This window comes from Rousettus aegyptiacus, unplaced genomic scaffold, assembly GCF_014176215.1.
Source record: "Rousettus aegyptiacus isolate mRouAeg1 unplaced genomic scaffold, mRouAeg1.p scaffold_m13_p_6, whole genome shotgun sequence".
NCBI classification, from domain to species: Eukaryota; Metazoa; Chordata; class Mammalia; order Chiroptera; family Pteropodidae; genus Rousettus; species Rousettus aegyptiacus.
This window is the reverse complement of record NW_023416309.1, coordinates 49,282,602-49,301,316: the sequence shown is the minus strand read 5'-3', so window position 1 is coordinate 49,301,316 and position 18,715 is coordinate 49,282,602. Positions and strand designations below refer to the sequence as shown.

At 47.6% G+C, this 18,715-nt stretch overlaps 1 protein-coding gene across 3 annotated transcripts in view; it reads right to left on the bottom strand.

Moving 5' to 3' along the window:
- VWA2 (von Willebrand factor A domain containing 2) overlaps positions 1-17,245 on the bottom strand; it is a 42,239-nt gene extending 24,994 nt beyond the window's left edge. Inside the window, exons 1-5 of one of the 3 annotated variants that reach the window (XM_036222309.1) lie at positions 17,224-17,245; positions 15,354-15,443; positions 9,231-9,292; positions 5,393-5,467; positions 3,420-3,553 (exon numbers count right to left, since the gene is read on the bottom strand). In XM_036222309.1, the coding sequence (XP_036078202.1) occupies positions 3,420-3,553; positions 5,393-5,467; positions 9,231-9,282 (261 nt within the window). In that variant the 5' untranslated portion in view covers positions 9,283-9,292; positions 15,354-15,443; positions 17,224-17,245. Of the gene's footprint in view, positions 1-3,419; positions 3,554-5,392; positions 5,468-5,585; positions 5,695-9,230; positions 9,293-14,618; positions 14,673-15,353; positions 15,517-17,223 lie in introns of those variants that run through there. The other 2 variants (XM_016146376.2, XM_016146378.2) reach the window with 2 other exon arrangements.
- Positions 17,246-18,715: the final 1,470 nt, after the last annotated feature.

Below are 18,715 nucleotides of genomic sequence, written 5' to 3'. Positions count from 1 at the left end.
AGTTTCCTCGATATATAGAGTGTTTGGGAATTGATATGTAAAAGACCAAAAACCCAACAGAAAAATGGGCAAAGGATATGACCAGAGGTCAGAGAACAGGAAACACAAATGGTTCTTTAATATATGAACCAATGCTTGAGTTCACCACACTGAGAAGTAGCAAAAAGTCAGATACAATGTTTGTAGAAAGGAAACCAGCATTCTTAAATATTACTGGTAAGAACGTACATGGTACAGCATACGTGGAAAGCAATTTGTCAATATTAATTGGAAATTACAAATGCATTGGGCTATTGGGAATTTATCCTACAGATATACTTTCACATGTATGAAATGACAGTATATCTGTAACAGCAAATTCCATCTACTGGGGGTTGGTTAATTAAAACGTGGTAAATCCTTACACTGAAACATTATCAGCTATAAAATATGTACCCATATTATTACTTATATTACCTCTATACCTAGATATGGAAAGACTTCCAAGACAACGTGGGGAGAAAAAGGCCAAGAATAGAACAGTATGTGTCACCTGCTACCCTTGTATAAAAATACATACTCGTATTGCTTGCATTTGCATGAAGTGATTCTCTAAGGATGCTCCAGACAGCAGGTCAGGGGGCTGGGCAAATGGAGAGTGTGTGGGTGGGAGAGACACTTCATTGAATGTCTTTTTATTGAACCATGTGAATGATTCGGTTTAAAAAAAAAAAAAAAAGACTCCCTTGAGACCAACAGCTGGGTGTATTTACATGAATAATTTAACAGGAAGGAGACAAGATGGAAACAGCTTGAGCCAGTAGTTAAGGCATTTGATTTAATTGGTGGTTTGGGAGCAAAAGAGCTACCTTTTATCTTCAGTTTACGGTATGATCAGAAGCGAGCCCACCCAGATTTCTCACCCCACCATAATTACTCTGCTGCAATCATTATATTACAGCTAGGAAGTGAAACTTCTCAGCTTTTTTCTTTTTTTTTTTTTTAAAAAAAACTTCTCAGCTCTGAAGTGTTTAGAGGAAGACTTCAAACATCTTAAATCCACCTCAACAACAGAGCATTTCATTAAGGGCCTTAATTTATAGCTCCTTGAACATTTCTTCCTGAAATCTAAAGTTATAGAAAGTCGAATGAGGCACACATCAAATGTATTGAACATGGAGATAACAAGAAGGCACAAAAAAATGCAGCAGCAAAAACAGAAAACCTAAAACCACGAGTCAGATGGAACCGTCTGAATTTGCCCTGATTGCGGAAAGACCCTTTGCTAGCATTCCAGCAAGTCTGACGAAGCTCCTCGGAGGTCAAGATGCTCACTCGCTCACCGAAACAGATAGCCAACTCCTTTGCTCAGCAAGTCTTGCCGTGAGAAAGTTTTTTCTCCATCCGAGCCCACATTTCCCTCTCTGAACACCCAGCTTCTGTCTTCTTAAGAAAGTGGAGCCATTCTATTCGCTCTTCCACATGAAAATGATAATCGAGTTCCCTCATATATGGAAATTTCCAGGCATCACACTTTTCTGGTCGTGGGCACTGTCTGGTTCGCCAATATCTAACCTAGAAATGCCACATTTAAGATGTGCTCTGGCAACACTGAGATTAATTCCCCGAATTCTGGGGCACAGCCTGTGGGTTGAGACGGCTGTTCCCAACAGCCCCAGCTATGAAGTTTTTTGTCATGGTTTTCTTGGCCTCTTTGACGATGCTGAATTCCATCAGCATGTACCACTTCCACACATACTCACACAAACTCGCCGCAATGCCATGTTGTCCACTTGCTATGTGATAGCAGGCTGTGAATTCTGAGTGTCGTGACCTCATCTTAGCCCAGTGGGTAGGGACAAATGACCTATTAGAACAAGTCCTGAGCTGAGTTAAGAGCTCCAGTTCCTCCACACTTGCTGTGTGACTTTAGGCAGTCACTAAGCATCTCTGAACCTGTTTCCTCCTCCACATCCTGTAATAATCCATACAGCTCTTCTCTCCCAACTTGCCATCTGCTGGCATCTTCCAGCCACCCATTTCAGGACATACTACATCAATGCCAAGGTCAACAGTGTTGGATTTTTAAGACTCCATGAATAACTAGTGAAATTTCACGGGGAATCATTTCCTTTTAAAAGCAGAGCCCTGTGTGGAAGAGGGTGGAAATGCAGCAGTCTATGGCCCTGGCCCTTTTAGGGTCTGTAAAGGGTCGATGTCACAGTTGGAACTTCTGGACTCCCCACGTCTAGATGGAATGCCGTTTGCCAGGGTGTTTTCAGATAACCGTGCAAGTATGCCAGGGTAATGTGTTCAGTCTCCCAAAATGATATGCTATTTTGGAGAAAATCTAGCCCTCAAAAAAGGCTGCTTTCTCCTCCTAAATCCTAGTGGTTTGCTTAAGATTAACCCAGGAATGCCATCTCGGAAAACCATCTGTGGGAGTATATTTGGAATAACTTGCTAGGTCAAAAGATCGAAGCTTTTGTAACTTCGATGCATATTTTCAGAGAGATTGCACGCTTCTACCAGCAATGCATGGGAATGCCAGTTTCCTTTAGACTTGCTAATGGAGCATGTCACCAAACTTTGGACTTTTACTAATCCAGTAACTGAAAAACAGTATAGCAATCAGAGATTTGCCATTACATTTAGTGAGGTGGCTGGGCATCTTTTCGTGTCTAAAGACCATCTGTGTTTTGTTTCCTAGAAACTGTTTGTGTATGTTTGTTGCCCGTTTTTCTAATGAGTTTTTCCAAAATATCCCTTTTAGTAACAAGAGCCACAGCTAACGCACTCTGGAACCAACACCTACTTATCTGGAGCCAGGAAGAACCAGAAACAAACGTACTGGCTGGGTTTACTCAGGCAGGAACAGTTCGAGCGAACAGAGGGGTAGGAGCTGTGCTTCGTACTGAGATTCTAGTCCTGGGAGACGGCGATAAGCTTTCCCTTCCCCACTGTCATGCAAACACAACCTCTTTCGAGTGGGAAACCAAACCCATGTGTCACCACCACCCCGTCAACATGGATGAGCATGTGACTCAGGTCTGGCCAGACCATCTCTTCCCTTGACCAGCTGTGATTGGTCAAAGGATTGTCATGTGACCTACACCTGCTCAAACACACCCTCGCCCCACAACTTGTGCTAGATCTGCAGGAAAAGAAGTCCATTTTCTTTTTACTAGGGCCACTGGCTTGAAGAACAACACAAGGTGACTTTGCTGTGTGTGGAAAACCTGCCTAGGAAGGAACCCGACCAAGAGAAACTGAGGAGGAGAAAAAGGGAGACTGAGCACATGGGTTCCACCGTGCCTGGAACCAGGATTCGCCCCCTTGGTCTTCCCAGTTCCACGGGCCAGGAAACTCCCTCCTCTGCTTGGATTTCTGTCATTTGCAACCCAAAACACCCTGACACAGAGACAATAAAACACACTCACCCTCTCGGGGTTGATGTCTAGAGCATCACAGACCGTGATGGCGAAGTGCTTGGCCCTTTCGAAGCTCCCTTTCCCGATGCTGTGAGAACCATCTATCAGAAACAGGACATCCATCGCTGCGGAGCACCACATCACTAGGGGAGAGAGACAGATGGGTGACAACCAGCCTCCCTGCCGTCTGGTCCCGAGGGTCTCACTCCCCAAAGCAGAGTGGAGGCAGAAATGACTCTGTGGTAAGCCAGCTGCTGCTCTTCTCGGCACAATGGTGAGGAAGGGCCCTGGAGAAGGCCCGGGCCAGAGGCGGCCCTCCCCTGCAGCGGGAAGCACACACCCACGCGGGCACGATGCCCTCACGGGGACGTCTTTCTAACCCGTTTCCCGTTTGCCCCAAGAATTCTCACCGGCGGTGCTCACAACTGAGTGTTTACCCTGAGATAACTCACAGGTTACAGTCCTGACCTTACCGCCAAAGCGTGCCACAAAATATCAGGCTTTTGTTATCATTTTCGCAGGGCTCTAGTGTATCAACAGTCATTGGAAACAAATGACAGCATTCAATTTATAGCATTCTGGTTTTAGAAACGGTATTTCCATTTACAAAATACAGTAATTCTCCATCGCTGAAAATGTCAAATCCTAGAAACGTAGCATTCCTACGTGTGATGTCAACATCGTTCTCGAACAGTTATTAGCTGGATTCATTTGATGAATCCGATTTATGGATACATTTCTGTTACGTTAGGATTAGAGGCAAGTTGTTTAGCAATAACTCCAAGAACAGTTTTGAGTATTTTATTTTCACATCGAAAACCAGTCAGATTTGCTTCAGCCTCAAAGAACGTGTTTACGTAAAATTAACGTTGGCAGCGAGCTGCACATTTTTTGTTGTTTGTTTTGTTTTCTAAACAGGAAATGAGCTAATAATGAAAGAGTCTAATTCAGCACCACTGAGCCATAGGAGAGGAGGAGCTGCTGGGCCAGTGAGGGACACCGAAGGGCCCTGGTTCCAGCCCTCGGGGCCCACGATTTAGTCCAGGACACAGCCAGGCGCCCTGGGACGTGACGTCACATTACCCAGGAGATAAATAACAGCCAGCACTGACCGCTTCTCTCCCATGTGCCAGGGGCTACTTCACACACTCCGCACTAATTAATTCTCGCCACGACCTTTGGATGACTTTCGAAAACAATTTTTAACAATTGTATTGAGATATCATAAAATTCACCTTAGAGTATAAAAACACCGTATAAAACACCATATAATTCACCCACGTAAAGCAGATAATTCAATGGCTTTTAGTATGTTCACAGACATTCCATCATCGCCTCAATTTCGGAACATTTCCATCACCTTTAAAGGACCTTGTACCTTTTAGTTATCAGCTGCCTGGCTTCCCACCCCTAAGCAGATCTATAATTTTTATTCCCACTGGAGAGATGAGGAAAACAGGGCACAGGGCAGTTCAGTAACATTCCTGAGGACAAAGAACTAGGAGGTGGAGGAGCCGGGAATCGAACCCGGGCTTTGTGGCTTCGGAGCCCACGCCGGCCACGAAGATGCAACGAGAAGATACTGCCAGAAGGTGCGCCGGAAGGCAGCCGAGGAGGGCAGAGGGCGGGATCACCGGAGGTAGAGGCGGGAGGAAGGGATGTGTCGGGGCCCTTGGCACCGGCAGGTGTGGCTTCAGCGCGTGGGGACGGAGCAGGGCGGAAAAGGAATAAACGGGGCAGCAGGCGAGGCTGGTTGTGTAGACAGCGGTCACGTCACTGAAGATCTCAAACTGTGGGCCAAGCATTCTGGCGACAGGGATTTACCAGGGGGGTTTTTCACCCAGGAGAGGGACCTGGTCGGGCACGTTTGGGGAACATGATCTGGCGACCACAGCATGAGGTGGAAACTGCCTGGAGTAACACGGTTTCCATGCCGAGGCTGACATGGGCGTTTGGAGGGTGGGAAAAAAACATGGGCTTACTTTTGCTGGCAGCTGAAATCTTCCCAATGGTCTCCTTGCTTACACGGACTTCCTGAAGAGGGAGGGATGGGGGCACTAGGAGAGAAGACACCAGAAGCCGCCTTAGTCTCCAAATTGTGGGAACGGAATGAACGGGAGATGAGAGAGAAAACGGGAACGGGGGAGTCTAATGACATTGCAAGTTAAAAATTACCAGATGGGCAGCATAAAAGAACCTCTCGATCACCCCACTTCTATCAGGGACCTTTGTATCTAAATTTGAAGACAATTAAACATATACTCAGAAGGGCTACAGAGAACCTGTGAGTTCAACGAGTTTTGTCCTGGTTAGGTGTAATAACTGGGTCTCTTGCTGATTGCCATAAACATCGACCTCGGATGTAAATAGATAACTCATAAAGAGAATTTACAGAAAAGCACAGGGGAAATGTTTAAGCAGGTGATATGATGTTTTCAGTCAAACAAGGAAATACCGTTTTAAATGTGAAATGTAAATGATCAAATTCTAAGTTTATGTGTACTTGGGGAAAGCTTAATTCAGGATAAAAATTTCCAGTGGTGGCACTGTAAATTGGTACAACTCTTTTTGGAAAACAATTTGGTCAAATAACTTAAGGATCATAAAAATGCTTATATCCTTTAACCTTGTAATATCACACCTGGGCGATGACCTGAAAGAAAAAAAATTTTAGAGAAGGGAAATGTGCGTTAAGACACTCCCTTCAACATCTTTTGTGATAGAAGGATGCTGACAATAACAAGTATCCAAGCAGACAATACCATGAGTAATTGCTTATATATTTGTTGAATGAAATTAACACGAACGAGGGCTAAAAACTTTGGAGGTGGGAAGTTCATGGGTATATTTCTCCTTCTTTTATAGGACACCCAATAAAATTGTACTAATGGCATCTGAACAATCAACAATTTACAAAATTAATGGAGGGCAATGAAGGTGCCACTTGGAGAGATCATTTGAAAAGCCGACTGCACTTGGTCAATGTCTAGTGGCAAAAGAAGTATACACACGGATGCTTTATACGTGTCGATATCTGGGGGTAAGCACCGAGGGCAGACCCCTGGAGCAGGCTGGGCCAAAAAGGGGACAGAGGAAAGAACGTGAGCGTCGAGGGGCTGCTGGGCAAAGGGGTGAAGGAGAGGAAGCCGGGGCGGGGGGCAATTACACAGCTCAGGGAAGTTGGGCCCATGGGGATTTGCAACTGCCAGGGAAGCGATGAGAAAGGAGACATCAAGGATGATGTCGGGCTGCAGAAGGGGAAGGACGCCCCCTACTTGCAGCACCCCCTGGAGCTTATGGGTCAACAGGCCCCCGGGGCTGGTCCCAGCTCCATCTCTATGGCTCTTCTCCTTTGAACAGTCCCCAGTGTGAACTGAACTAGTTTCTAGTTCCCTCCCGCCGTATCGCTGAGCAGATGGTTTCTGCTCACCTGATATACGTCTCCCCACCCTCAATCTCTCTCACAGAGAAGATGGTTCTAGGCCATATGCTGACTCGACAATTAACTCCACAGTCAAAGGCTGTCAGGCAAATATTTTCCACGAGGTCTGAGACAGTCTGCAACTGTTACTGCCGTTTTTCCACCAGAGGCAGAAAAAAGGCAAACTACAAAAATAGGTAATAAAAAAAAAATCACTCACTTTCATAAAAAATGGCAGACACTGGCGCTGAGGCCGAGGTAACCCCCACCCACCAAAAAAAAAAAAAAGCATGAAAATCACTCAATAATTCAGCAAATATTCTTTCAGAAAATAGATTTTGAGCTTTACTACATTCAGACATCATCGAGATCCTGCCAACTCATGGGGCCCCATTGCTGCTCACCCTATGGGGAGCTGTTCCCATGGGAGCTCGCCTGCTCCCCCAGAAGCTCCCTGAGGAGGACATTTCTACTGGTGCTTTATAAAAATGAAAATACTGCTCCTTTTTGAATGTCTTACCAGCAAATTCTCTAGCTGGAGAAAGGCCAGCTGTCTCCCCAGATGGGAGAGAAAGGAGCCACGTGACCAGAGACCACTCCCTGAAGATGTCACTCAGCTAGCATGCCTCTGCGCCACGGGCTCGGCTGCCACTGCTGGGGCCAGGCTTCAGGGCGGCCCTCCCTGTGCCTGGATGACGTTTCCACTGCTCTCTTGTGAAACTATCTCAGGACTCTGCAAAGGATCCCCCGGAAGAGGAAGCTGATGCACGTATGGCTGTTGATTCCTCGTCTAACCATGCCAGCCCAGCCCCTGAAGACCACCTGCCTGGGCTGCAGAACTTAAAACTCTTAGGGAGGGTGGGTGTTGCTAAGGAGACTCACTCATCTAGTGAAATTCTTTCACTTTATGGCTAAGAGACCCAAGGCTTAGACAGCTAATTCCTGTAAATTCTTGTCTCCCCTAGAGGAGCCCAGAGTGGGGGCAGCCTCGGCATCAGGAGACCTGAGATTTCGTTTAAACTCTATCAACAGCTGTGTGACCCTGGGCAAGTCACACAGCCTCTCTGGGCCTCCCTTGACTGCTCTGTACAACCCAGGGATGCTCAGATCGAGTGCTCTGTAAAATAGACAGGGCCACAGAAGATGAAGTTCTGTGATGAGCTGCAGCAGAACCTTCACTGTGCCTAGGCCTCCAGGAAACATATTCAGGCGCTGCGCCTAAACACGTCCCATCGCTCTCCAATGCCTGGACCATGAAGCAGCTGTGTTACACTGTCTTCCTGCATGGCTTAGGCGGGGGGATAGGTGAGCTGGGCAACCACCCTCTTCTTCCAGTCTCTCTTATCTCCCCTAGGCTCCGGGGAACAGGCTGGTGGCGACAGTAGCCAACTCGGCAGAGGGAGCATACCCACCCACCGAGACAGACCGGGAAGGAACTGCAGGAGAGATCTCGGACGGCCAGAGGCTCCTGAGCTAGACCCGGTCAGCCTGCCACACTGTCCACGTGTTCTTACTTGTCGGACGATGATCACAAAACACATATTCCCTTCTACCATCTCATATTTCAATTTTCCAAGAGGCTAGAACTTGGGAGTGGCAGAGTGAGAAGTAAAAAGAAGACTGATTTGCTCCATTATTCATTCATTAATCTACTTCTTGAAAACCAAGTATATGCCAAGTCCAGAGCTGGGTGCCGAGATTACAGAGTAGTGAGTAAAGACTATGCAGTCTCTTTCTCCTAGAGCTCATGTCTAGTGGAGAAGGTGGACACTAGTTTTTAAAAATTCACCAGAAATAAACTCGTATCTATGTTAAGTGCTACACAGCAGAGGGACTCGGGATGATAAGAGGTTTCGATAGCAGGATCTGACATGATCTGGGGGTTCGGGAGGAACTGAGCTAGGTGCTGAAGGATGAGTAGGAGTTTACCAGGGTAGCAGCGCTGGGTAAGGTGGTAATCCAAGCAGAGGGGCCACCATAATGGAGAATTCCTAGGATGAGAGGGAGCAAGGGTACTGGGCAGGACTGGAAGGAGTATGGACTACAGGACGCCAGGTGGCTATGGGGTCAGATCAGGCAGGGCTTCTTGAGAGCAATGGGACATTACTTAGCAGTTTCAGGCAGGGGGCGGACGTGGAAACGGGTCCACACGTGATCGGAATTGCATTTTGAAATGGCTGCTGGGTGAAGAACAGGCTGGAGGAGAACTAGGCAGACCAGTCGGGAGGCTACTGTCATGGTCTAAGCATGAGATGAGGGGGCTTAGACCAGGAAGGTGGCTGTCGAGTGGAGACCTGGATGCATTCGAGAGACCTTTAGAAGTTAAAACTGACAGGATGCAAGACAAACCAAACCCCTCGACGTGGGACCTCACCACCACCACCACCAAAAAACCTTACCTCCAGCAACCAGGAAAATGCAGATGGCTTCTAGCAGCAGGACAGAGGGCATGTTGAGATGACTACAGGGCCAGGACAAGGAAAAAAAGCATCAGCAATTAGCTCTGTAAACTCAAGTCACACCCCCAAACAAGATGACAACTACTCAGCCTTTCCCAGAGCACCTAATATGAAGCTAGAGGCCCTTCCTTAGCATAATAATGACAGTAACCTGGAGAAGACACATTCCCAAAAGGCGCTGGAAACTTTACTCCAATGGCTTCAATTTTAAAAGAAAGTCTAACATGTTCTGCAGATATCCGCCCCCCAAAACTCCCAGCTCCTTCACAGATATGGGCAAGGAACACTATGTCCAGAATTAAGAGGTGGGTCCTAGTTCGGCCAGGGCCCTGACTAGCCACGTGATCTTGTGGAAAGCCCCTCCCTCTTGGCACGTCCATTTCTTCATGAGCACTTAGATTCTGACAGGTTGAACATTTGATTTCAATATCTTTGTTTTATGAAACATAGCAAGGTCACCAAGCCTGCATTTTCTCATTTATAAAGAACAGTGTGGCTAAGGAAGAAACAAAAGTTTTTTTTTAAGAGTTTTGTTGTCTACTAATGCTTATAAATAAAATTCAGTTCCATGGAGCCTGATCATCAGTTTTTGAAGTATTAAGGTGGAAAGTGAGCGCTTTTAATAAGAAACTATGACTGCAACTTTAATTCCATATAAGGACACATACCTGAGGTTTACTTCTAATTTTGGCTGAGAGACTCAGGAAATATCTTTGATAGTATGTTCTAGAAATTCTATTTTTTGCCTTTTGGGATCCAATAGATTCAAGATCTCACCCTAGAGTTTCTCTGCATTAAACGTGACCAGTTAAGAAAAGACTTGGAAAAGTGAGGCCATGCCACGTGTAGACCTGACTCAAGTTTCCTTCCATTAAACAAATAACCTTGACACTCACACAAGAGTTAACACTGAAGATAACAATTCAGGCAGAGAAAGGGAAACACTGCAGGTGACCAGCGGAGCCTCAGGTTCTAAAGATGAGGGCAGAGAGAGAAGTGGTCAGTCACCGTGTGTGGTACACAAGGATGCAGCAGGAAACTCATTTCAACCTGACGTTCCCAACTCCCAAAAGGTCTATCGCCATCTTAAAATAAACACCCCTCTTTCTGCATCTAAGACCATGAATGACAAAGCAGGAGCACCAAGTCTTCATTTATGTATTGTGGGCTTTCTAACCTCCACCACCTGCAGATACCAGTTCTCCAAACACAAGGTAGGAGTTTCCTGGTCATCTCTAGCAGCTCATTGAAGTGTCTTGAGCTTAACCTGCACTAAAATGAATTCTGAGGAACTCGTACTCTACCATCTCTGCAGGGCCATTAAAAACACATCTCCCCCTGCAAGAACAAAACAGCTCCGAATCCAAAGAGAATTCAGGCTGAGTGCAAAGGCTGCCTGGAAATCAAAGTCACCCAGGAAGTATAGAGTCTTCTGCAGAAAAGTTTAAAGTGACCCAACACGTGTTTGTAAAGGTGCTATGGCCAGACCTTACTTGGAATTGCAGGCAAGATGAATCAATGGCAGGGGCACGCTATCATAGGTCACTACACTCCCACCCACAGGGAGCAGGAACTGGGGAATTAGAGGACCACAGTATGGTGTGAAAGAGGATTAGCAGAGAGAATGAGCCATACCAGCCTCAGAGCTGAACAGAAGAGTTCGCTGAGGCTCAGAAGGGGAGGGTTCCTGGACAGCCACACAGCTCAAGGTTCTGGCTGCTCATCCAATGCACTTTCCCCTAACCATGCCACTTCTGGAGCCCCGGTCAGCTCAGGGGCCTTGATCCAAGCCTCAGAACTCCATCCCCACTAAGATAGCACACCTGGAAGGGACCCCGTGGTGACAGACCTACGCCCTGAATCCAGACACCCCCCTTTCTCATCCAGTACAGTATGACCCTGAGAGGTTCCTTGGTTTCTTACTTGCAAAACAAAAAGGTTGTACCAGGTGCTGTGTCTTATCGTTTCAAAAATCCCTTCTGATCGCCCCATCACGGACCTATAAGGGTCAGACCTGACTCCACTGTATATTCACCTCGTAGGATTTCAAACCACTGCTGAAACTAAATCAAAGGTCCCAACCAGCTAAGAGTCTTTGTGCTTCAAATGACTGAGGCCCATGTCTTCATCTTATCTAGGTGAAAATCAAAGATTCGACAGTGCAAGAGGGGGAAGCCAGGAGCTCCCCAGGCACCATCCCGGGGGCAGAGGGGGACAGAGAGGGTACTGGGTGGCTGAGGGGCCCACACGCATCCTGCTAGTTTCCAGCCCAGCTCATGACACTGAGGCAAAGGACACATTTTCTTTCTTCTTACGCTACACAACAGATGCAAGACAATTCCCCACCTGCCAGCTGGGAGCCAGGCAGGGGCCAGGCCTGGGGATGAGGGGCAGTGCGGGGCAGAAGCAGAAGACTTCTCAATGCTATATTATATAGTCCTTAAGTTCAGAACGATTTTCTGGGGTCACGGCTTCTGACCTTGGACACATGCAAGACTGAGGCTCAGGCCTGTTAATTTTTTATAAAACCAGGCCTTTAGCAGCCTCCCGGCTGCCATGAGGACAAGGTGGAAGGACATAGGGATGGTTCCCAACGCATTGGGTAAGGAGGTCAGTAAACATGGGCTTCTTCTCTCCACTATGAAACAAGCCTAAGCAACTTCATCCTGCTCTATTATGTGCTTCTGCTGGCCCAGGTGAATGTTTTTCCAGAGTCTCCTAAGTTTCTGCTCATTAAAACAAAACTATATGTTGGCAATCTGCAAATCAAAGCAAGAAGCCAAATGCCGCCTCCATGAGCATTTGGATCAGATTGCTGGCTCTGGGACCTCGGCATCACCTCCCCCACGCCCCACCCTCGACCTCCTACAAAACTGTTGTCACACAGTTCTGAAACTGACTGCTGATTCGTTTATCTTGCCTGCCAGGTGGCAAATGCCTCAGGGACTAGGGACTGTAGTCTTTAGCCTCTGCTGGAACCCCACCTGAAGGTGTCTGGCACAGGGCAGCAGGTAAGCCAGGTGCCTGTGGGGTAAACCAAGCACCATGACTCCCACCACAGATAGGATACTTCCAGATGAATCTCTGCACTCACTGCATTATTTTTTATACCAACGTAAATGATAAATGATACAAATGCTATTTGATATTGGTGAAGTATTAATAGAACTCTTTAGTATCTGTTCCCACCCAATCATTTCAAAGCATGCAGTTTATTACCCCTCCTCACATATCAAAACTTCCTTGAAATACTAATTAGATGCTTTAAGTACAACCTGACATCTGCAAACTTTTTTTAAAAGAGCTACTACCATCTAGTGAGCATTTTGCTATGTGTCTTCTCTCGCCTAATCTGCATAACCAGCCAGCAGAGTATTGTCCCTATTTTACAGATGAGAAAACAGGCGTGGAGAAGTGTTTTGCTCCAGGTTACACAGCTAACAAGCAGATTGGACTCCCATCTGGCCTGCCAGTGATCTGTTCAATCCATCACCTTCCTGACTCTGGGGAATCAGGAGAGAGAAAAAGAAATATAATTAAAAGTCTGCCACCCAAATCCTGCCCTTTGGCAGTTTTCCATCCAGCTAATAACCTGCCAGCAACTCCCACACTGGAACACTTCAGAAGATTTCCAGAGCTTTCTGCATTCGTTCACGAAGTAGCCAGGAGTAGTCTGCCACCCAGGAGCAGAAACAGAGCATTCGCTCCCAAGTACACCTTGTCAAGCCTTTTCCATTACAAAACGCCTCACTCACAGTGGTTCCTTTCTGTTCCATTACTCATGCTAATTCCAGGCATTATTCCTGGCTTCTGGGACCTTCCCACATGGACTTAGATGCCTCCTGCCCCACAATCTTCTCATCTGTTTATCTTCCGGTCCTGGTTACACACAGCACTGGCAGCATTTGGGACAGCAAGAAAGTGGGGTTTGCTGCAAGGCACCATAAAATGCTGCCCTCTGAGATTACATTTCCCCCAACACAGGAAGAAATCAAGGCCAAAACAAAGCCACCTTTGAGAAAAAAGGGGCCAGATTGCTGATAGCTAAAGGCATTTTACAAGACAATGCCCACCTTTTCCTCCCCAATCGGAAATGAAAGGCATGCAGGGTGAAAGAGGAAACCACTTGTACCTCCTTACAAAACGGAATTCCAACCCCAAATATTAGATTAGCCTTTAGCAGCCCCCTCTCAATCAATGGGATGGAAATCTAAGTCCCTTACAAGAACAGTCAACTCCTGAACAGGAAGACTAAAATCGGAGGTGGAAGTCTCCGGCCAGGAACCCCTTGGTGTCTTTTGCTGTAACAATCATCTTTCTCGTCCGTGTGGGAAAACGCTTGGCGCAGGCCCATAATCCACGGAAAGTCCTGCCTCCCCAAAAGAATCGCAAATTTTCAGAATCCAAGTCTAACGACCAGAGTCAACAGCAAGAGGCAAACGATTCCTCGGATGGTTGGGGAGAAAACTGGGCAGACAGGCATATATAGCGGGGTCTCCCACAGTCGCCGGACCTGCTAAGAGGCATTTTTAGCCGAGAGATTTCGATGTTTGTTCTGATGATATCTGAAAATCCTTTAAGTTCTACAATACCAAAATCCACTGCCTTGGAACTCTGGGAAGTGCACACACAGGACCTGAAGTCCAGAGAATGAATTCCAGCCTAGCTGTGCTTATACCCAGCTCAGTAACTCTGCAAGCACCAACTTCCTCCGCCTCAGTTCATTCATCTGTCCAATGGGGAGAATCTCAGTTTTATAAACTCACGCAGTGTTGTGAAGATCCAGTGAAACAGTGTCAGCATCCCTCCTGTTGGTAAAATACGTTCTAAACATATTATGGTAAAAGGGGGTCATTACACTTTATATGAATTTCGCTTAACAATGCAGGTAACCCTATAAGGTAGACATGATCATTTCCATTTTTATCCATGAAAATGGTCTTGGAAAAACTGGAGTCCAAGGTCACAGAGCTAGTGAACCACAAGCTTGGAGTCAAGCCTAGGTCTTTCGGTGGCGGACAGCTCAGCTGTGACAAGAAGCGTGTAGTCCACAGATGGCCTGGAAAGAGCAGTGATCAGATTTCAGGAGACCTGAGCATGCGTCTCCAATAAATTTCTTCACTTCGGTCTCTCAATTTTCCGTTTCTCAAACATGTGGGTGACATCACTCATCCTATTTACCTGGAAATGTTGCGAGGATCATGAGACCACAATGCAAAAGTCCCCTGGGTTAGGGCAAAGTTTCCTAAATAGAAATCAGGGAAATCCAATTCAAGGGAAGGGACTTAGGATCAGAAAAGGAAGTGAAGGATCAAGGACAGTACTCACATTCAGGGAAGGCCTGCAGGTAATCTTACAGGTGGAAGAGTAAGCAGTCTGGAGCTGTTTAGAAATGAAAGAGGAAAGGAAAGATTTCAAGTGTATTCAGTTGTCCCAGGGAGCTGGCTTGGGGGTGATGCTGAAGCAGGGTGTTATATGGATAGACCCTCCCGTGCACAAAACACCAAGAGACCGCCAATATCCTTGTAGATGATGGGAGGGATTGACTTTTTTTTTTTTTAAATATCCTCTTGGGATAAAATTTAAAATTAGCCATTCTCCTAATTAAAAGAATTTATTTTTTACTGATTTGTGACTTACGAAAGTTTGAGGACCACTGTTCTAAAACATCTCACTGTGTTGCTGATCCTTCTGTTGATATAATTATATGAAATTTCATTTTTTCCAATAAAAACCGTTGTGCCCAGCACCCTCCCAGGTGTTGGAGAAGTAATAAAAACGACCTGTAAGAGGCACACCTGGAGGGGGCGTTCTTCATAAGAGGCTTTTACGTTTGCACCAGGAGTTTATCCTGTGTCATCACTGGCCAATTAACAGCTGTGCCCTTTACGAAGCTCATTAAACACCCAGGAGCCCAGCTTCCTGGCAGCCTCTCCCATTCATCCTCAGGCAGTCTTCCACCCTCTCTGGGTCTGTTTCCTCATCTGTAAACACATGGGCATCTGACTATGATTTACTCCAGGGGACCCCAGCCTATTGAGGGGAAGGGAAAAACAGGTATACCTTGAAGATACTCCAGGTTGGGTTCCAGCCCACACTAGAGCAAGGATCGCACTCGTGAGTTGTAATCTTCTTGCTGGTGGAGGGTCTTGCCTTTAATTGGATAAAAACAGACACACAACATCTGTGAAAGCACACGATAAAACAAGGTATGCCTGTAGCTACTTTAAACTCTAGATAGTAGACCAAAAACCAAATTTAAAGAAAAAAAACCAGATGGGTATGATGAAGAAAGGAATCTCCCTCTCCCCATGAGATTTGCCTAGGGACCTAGACTGAGAAATTCTTACATGGTCAAGAGATATCTCTGAGCTGGACTTCCACAAAAAAAAAAAAGTAAGGGCCATATCCCATGTGAAGGATGGCCCGGTGGGGCTTTGTGCCCCCATCGGCCATCAGAGGATGGCTACAGGCTGCTGAAAGCTAACACCATGTACAAATGAACAGCTTCCCTCCCCTACTTTTGCCAACCACAGTGCTACCTCTGACTTTTCTGAATTGTTCTTTTCTCAGTAAATGAATTATTAAATAAAATGTTACACTAAAAGCCAAAGAGAGCTTGAAATTTTAGACATCAATTTATAAAACACGGGTACTAGGGTTGTTTTTCAAAGGACCTCATAATTTGAAAGTTATAACGTTCTAATTATTCTGTTCCAAAACACCAAACGCACTGTACCGTGTCTCGGTATACCCCGTCGAAAGGGACATCTCAGCTGGACAGCCATTGATTCCACCATGCAAGGGCAGCAAGGTGCCCTCCTCCTCTTCTGCCTGGGTGCCCACCAGGTTTTTAAATCAATTCCCCTCCCCTTCCCCCAAGGCAACTTTCAAAGGTGCAGTTCTGAGACCCTCCCAATTTACTGTCCAGGGTCTGGCCCTGGGCAGAAGTGCAGGAAGGGCTGGGTCAGGTGTGGGGTGGGCGCTGTCTAGGGCCTGGGGGATGGCGTCCCCTGCACGTGAAATCACCGAGGACAAATCCCCTGGACTTCCTCATGGCTAGAGGTCGAGTCCAGTAGGGCAGTGGACTCCTCTCGGCCTCTGCTTGCAGAGACTTTGCTGGGGACACTCAGCTTCCCGGGAAAACCGCAGAGCAGCAGCTGTAACACCTGCGAAAGCTCTGTAAAATGGGGGAGGCCCTTGGGCACGTCTCCCAAAGAAGACAAGCCCCTTCTGCGGCCGCCAGGTTAGGGGACTGCGCGACTGCGCCCAGCAGCTCGGGTTTAATACGTGGTTCCCTTCTGTACCCACAGCCACCAAGTCCCTGTCCTCTTACCTGAGGTCCGCGCCCCTCGGCTTGGCGGTCGGGTGCCGGAGACCCGGGGAAAGGGCCCCCCCAGGTGCCCGCCGCGCGCCCCTTCCTGAGGCCCTGGCCGGCTCGCCGGGGGCCGCGGGCGGGGAGCCGGGAGGAGGCGTCCGCCAGGTGCGCTCCCGCCCGGGGCGCCGACTGACCCGAGGCGCGCGGGCCTCCCGGCGCGCTCAGGTGAGCGCAGACAATGCCGAACAAAGCGCGCCACGCCGCCGCGTCCACGCGCTCGGGGCACGGGGGCCGGGGGCCGAGCGGGCGCCTCCCCCGGAGCGCGAATAAGCAACCCGCGCTCGTCCCGGGGCGCGGGGCGCGGAGGCGACTCTGGGCTCAGGCTCCCGGGACGAGCGTGGCGAGGGGCGCACGGCAGGGCCCGGCCAGGGGGCGCTGCAGGTCCGCAGGAGGGGCACCCGGGGTGGGAGCCACGTGGGACACCTGTGTGTCTCAGCGAGGAGAGGTGGGGAGCGCGCGCGGGAAGTGCAGCTGGTGCGAATCCGGCTCGCATCGTCCCTCGCGGTTTTAACACGCGTCGTTGGCCGAGGTCGGCAAGTAAACTGAGGTACTTACTTCTGCGCGAGGTCCCGGCCCCTAAGCGGTGCAGCAGCGTCGAGGGAACTGTGCCATCCGCTGTCCACTCGGATTTATTGCTCCGACTCAAGCGAAAATGTTGGCTTTGGCATCGTTTCTATTTGTCTTGGCAATTACCGTTTGTTTACCTGGCTGTCCTATCATTGCTCTTGGGCGGTAATACCTGGGCCATTTGGCCAGTATCCCCGTTGAAGTCTAAACAGTGCCTGATTTTTTTAAAAATCAAACGCCACAAAGCAAAATAACACAATGCCTGGTACATAGTAAGCACTCCATAAACCGTGGCTATCCTCGTGTAACCTATAGTTTTACTGCTCTTCAAAAAAGTGTCCTTGCATAATGTGTGCTCATTGTGAAGCAACTGTAAAGTAAGCAAGTTGAAAAACCACACCTACTCCACACCCAGAGAAAATCAGTTAACGTTATGGTGTGTGTTCTTGCAGTGCCGTTCTACTTATATAAAAACTTACATTCTTTTTAGTTCATTCTACACATACTGTCTTGGTTTCCAACCCTCCCCACGTTGCCAGAGCAGTGTAAGTAATGCACCGGAACCCGTGCAGGGGACTTGCCCGCAGTCTAAATGCTTGGGGGTGGGGACGAGTGGTCTCTGCCTCTAGATGGGCATTGTCCCACAGAAAGGTAATTTAAGTCAGCTGGGTGACTTTAAATGTTGCAGAAGCCACATTAAAAAGTGAAGAGACAGGTGAACTTAATGTAAACAATAACCCAGTAGATGCCAAATATTATCTCAACGTGTAATCAGTATTGAGGTATTTTCTATTGTCTCCGAAACTGTTGGATTTTACATTTACAGCTCATCTGAACACAATGTTGTGTTCGGGAGCCACGTGTGCCAAGGGGCTGCGCTGCTCTGAACAGAGCGGGGGTTTGAGACCCGCACACCCCCAAGTCCTGATAAAAGTGGAAATTTCACAGCTGACAGCCCTCTCCTCGCCTGTTATGATTGGTGGTTAACATTTCCCAGCACACCTCTGTCTAATCAGGTTTGCCTTAGGGAAGCCAAATTTCAATTCTGGAAGTTTCTGACAGTTTGACATCTTTCATTAAAGGTAAATCAAACTTCCATTTCATGATTAAGACGTAAAAGGTAAAACTGTAAATACTGGTGGAGATACCAGTTGCTTCAAACTTCTTCACACCCAAGTATAATCCATCCGTCCCAGGTGTCTAGCAGGTGTACATGTGGGGAGGAGGGACAGGCAGACAGCCCAAGCTCTGCAGAGTGACCAATGGGAGACTAGCAGGAAGAGCAGTTTTTTATACAGAGAAGCTGGGCAGCTGCTCTTGTCATCCATGGTGACCCCTCTGTGACGATCTGAGGAAATTTTTAAGTCACCATAAAGGACCATCATCCCGAAGGGCTTGTGAGCGAGTGCCCCTTGCTTCCAAGGACCTCCCTTATTCACCTCTGCGGCCCCAGTGCTAGGTAACTCTACATAGTGCCTTT